Source organism: Austrofundulus limnaeus, unplaced genomic scaffold (assembly GCF_001266775.1).
Source record: "Austrofundulus limnaeus strain Quisiro unplaced genomic scaffold, Austrofundulus_limnaeus-1.0 Scaffold513, whole genome shotgun sequence".
Taxonomy (NCBI): domain Eukaryota; kingdom Metazoa; phylum Chordata; class Actinopteri; order Cyprinodontiformes; family Rivulidae; genus Austrofundulus; species Austrofundulus limnaeus.
Genome location: NW_013952915.1, coordinates 328,555 through 330,511, shown reverse-complemented (window position 1 = coordinate 330,511; position 1,957 = coordinate 328,555). Strand labels below are relative to the sequence as shown.

At 41.6% G+C, this 1,957-nt stretch overlaps 1 protein-coding gene across 1 annotated transcript in view; it reads left to right on the top strand.

The window, feature by feature from the left end:
- Positions 1-601, top strand: part of myef2 (myelin expression factor 2) — a gene marked incomplete in the record, with an annotated part of 16,471 nt that extends 15,870 nt beyond the window's left edge. The window contains 2 exon segments of the mRNA XM_014025975.1: positions 93-144; positions 236-601. Of these exon segments, the coding sequence (XP_013881429.1) occupies positions 93-144; positions 236-399 (216 nt within the window).
- Between the last annotated feature and the right edge of the window lie 1,356 nt (positions 602-1,957).

The window sequence follows — 1,957 nt, the reverse complement described above, 5'->3', positions numbered from 1 at the left end:
CATCATGGATCAGTCAGCAGCAGCATCTGATCAATGTGTGATCCATGATGTCATCATGTAAATGTAACATTTTGTCTGTGTCTGTGTTGCAGCTGTCCTACGACCTGACGTGGCAGAAGCTGAAGGAGAAGTTCAGTCACTGTGGTTAGTTATTGATTTACCTGCTCACTGATTCCTCCCACTGTAAACACCTTGAATCYGTGCTTCATCAGGTGCTCTTGTTGCTCTCCTGCAGGTCAGGTGATGTTTGCAGAAATCAAAATGGAGAACGGCAAGTCGAAGGGATGTGGAACGGTCCGCTTCGACTGTGCCGAGAGCGCGGAGAAGGCCTGCAGGATGATGAACGGAACCAAGATCAACGGGCGAGAGGTGGACGTCCGCATCGACCGCAACGCCTGAAGGTTCAGCTCAGAGAACACTACGAGCTTCATTTTTGTTTTGTTTTAAAAACACAGTCCTTCTGACCCTCAGACAACTCTCCTTGTTTTTATCTACTGCTTCTCTGTTTTATTTTGGATTTATAAACCCGTTATCATTTGTCAGGCAGTGTATTTGAAGAAATAAACTTTTTAATTTTTAAACTCTGCTTATTAAGAGCTGAGACCTGGAGGTGTTTATTTCTCTTCTTAATAAAAAGGAACAAGGTTTAGTCTGCTTACATCTAGARGGAAATAAACATTTCATTTCTCTGTGGGTTTATGTTTAAATATCAATATTTTATATATTTGAAAGTTTTTAACAGGTTTGTTTTTTTTTAACCTGAACCAGACTTTTTATCTCGTTTAATGAAACCTAAAAATCAAGTTTTTAATTGGAAAACTCTGGTGGAGATCCACACGAAGCTGTGCCTCCTTCAGCTTTTAGTTCTTATAAACAGAAAGAAAACCCTGAGGAGTTCATCAGAACAACTTCTGCACTGAAAACAGTAAATATGACCAAAGATCCCGTTGCACAGATTTATTAAGTCATGTTTCAAACATTCACCATCTTAAAACCTGTTTAAACCATCCTGAAGTTCCCCACTGATCCAATATAATCCCTTAAAGGATCAGGTTAATCCTAAAGATTAAAAAGACTGGTAATCTGAGCTGAGGGGTTCAGAGTTAAAAACAAAACCACCAAGTGTTCAAAAAACTCATTTTTTAAATCCTTATTAAAATATGCCTCAATTTTGATCAAATGTATGTGCTACGTTATGGTGCAGAATGAGAGTTAAAGTTCAGAATACTGCTCAACCAGTGGTTGTTACATCCCATATCTGTTCTAAACCAGCTGTTATCTGATAGGTCAGCACCGCAGACTGACAGGATGGAGCTGGCCAATGAGAAGACTTAATATTTGTGTTAGCATCAGAGAGGCTAGTGACTAGCATGGATTAGATGGAATTAGCATCAGAAATGCTAGCTACTAGCATGGATTACCTGGTGTTAGCATCAGAGAGGCTAACATGGATCAGCTGGTACTAGCATCAGAGAGGCTAGTGACTAGCGTGGATTAGCTGGTGCTAGCATCAGAGAGGCTAGTGACTAGCGTGGATTAGCTGGAGTTAGCATCAGAGAGGCTAGTGACTAGCGTGGATTAGCTGGAGTTAGCATCAGAGAGACTAGTTACTAGCATAGATTAGCTGGTGCTAACATCAGATAGGCTAGTGACTAGCATGGATTAGCTGGTGCTAGCATCAGAAAGGCTAGTGACTAGCATGGATTAGCTGGAATTAGCATCAGAGGCTAGTGACTAGCAAGGATTAGCTGGTGCTAGCATCAGGTAGGCTAGTGACTAGCATGGATTAGCTGGAATTAGCATCAGAAATGCTAGCTACTAGCATGGATTACCTGTTGTTAGCATCACAGAGGCTAACGGATCAGCTGGTGCTAGCATCAGAGAGGCTAGTGACTAGCGTGGATTAGCTGGAGTTAGCATCAGAGAGGCTAGTGACTAGCGTGGATTAGCTGGAGTT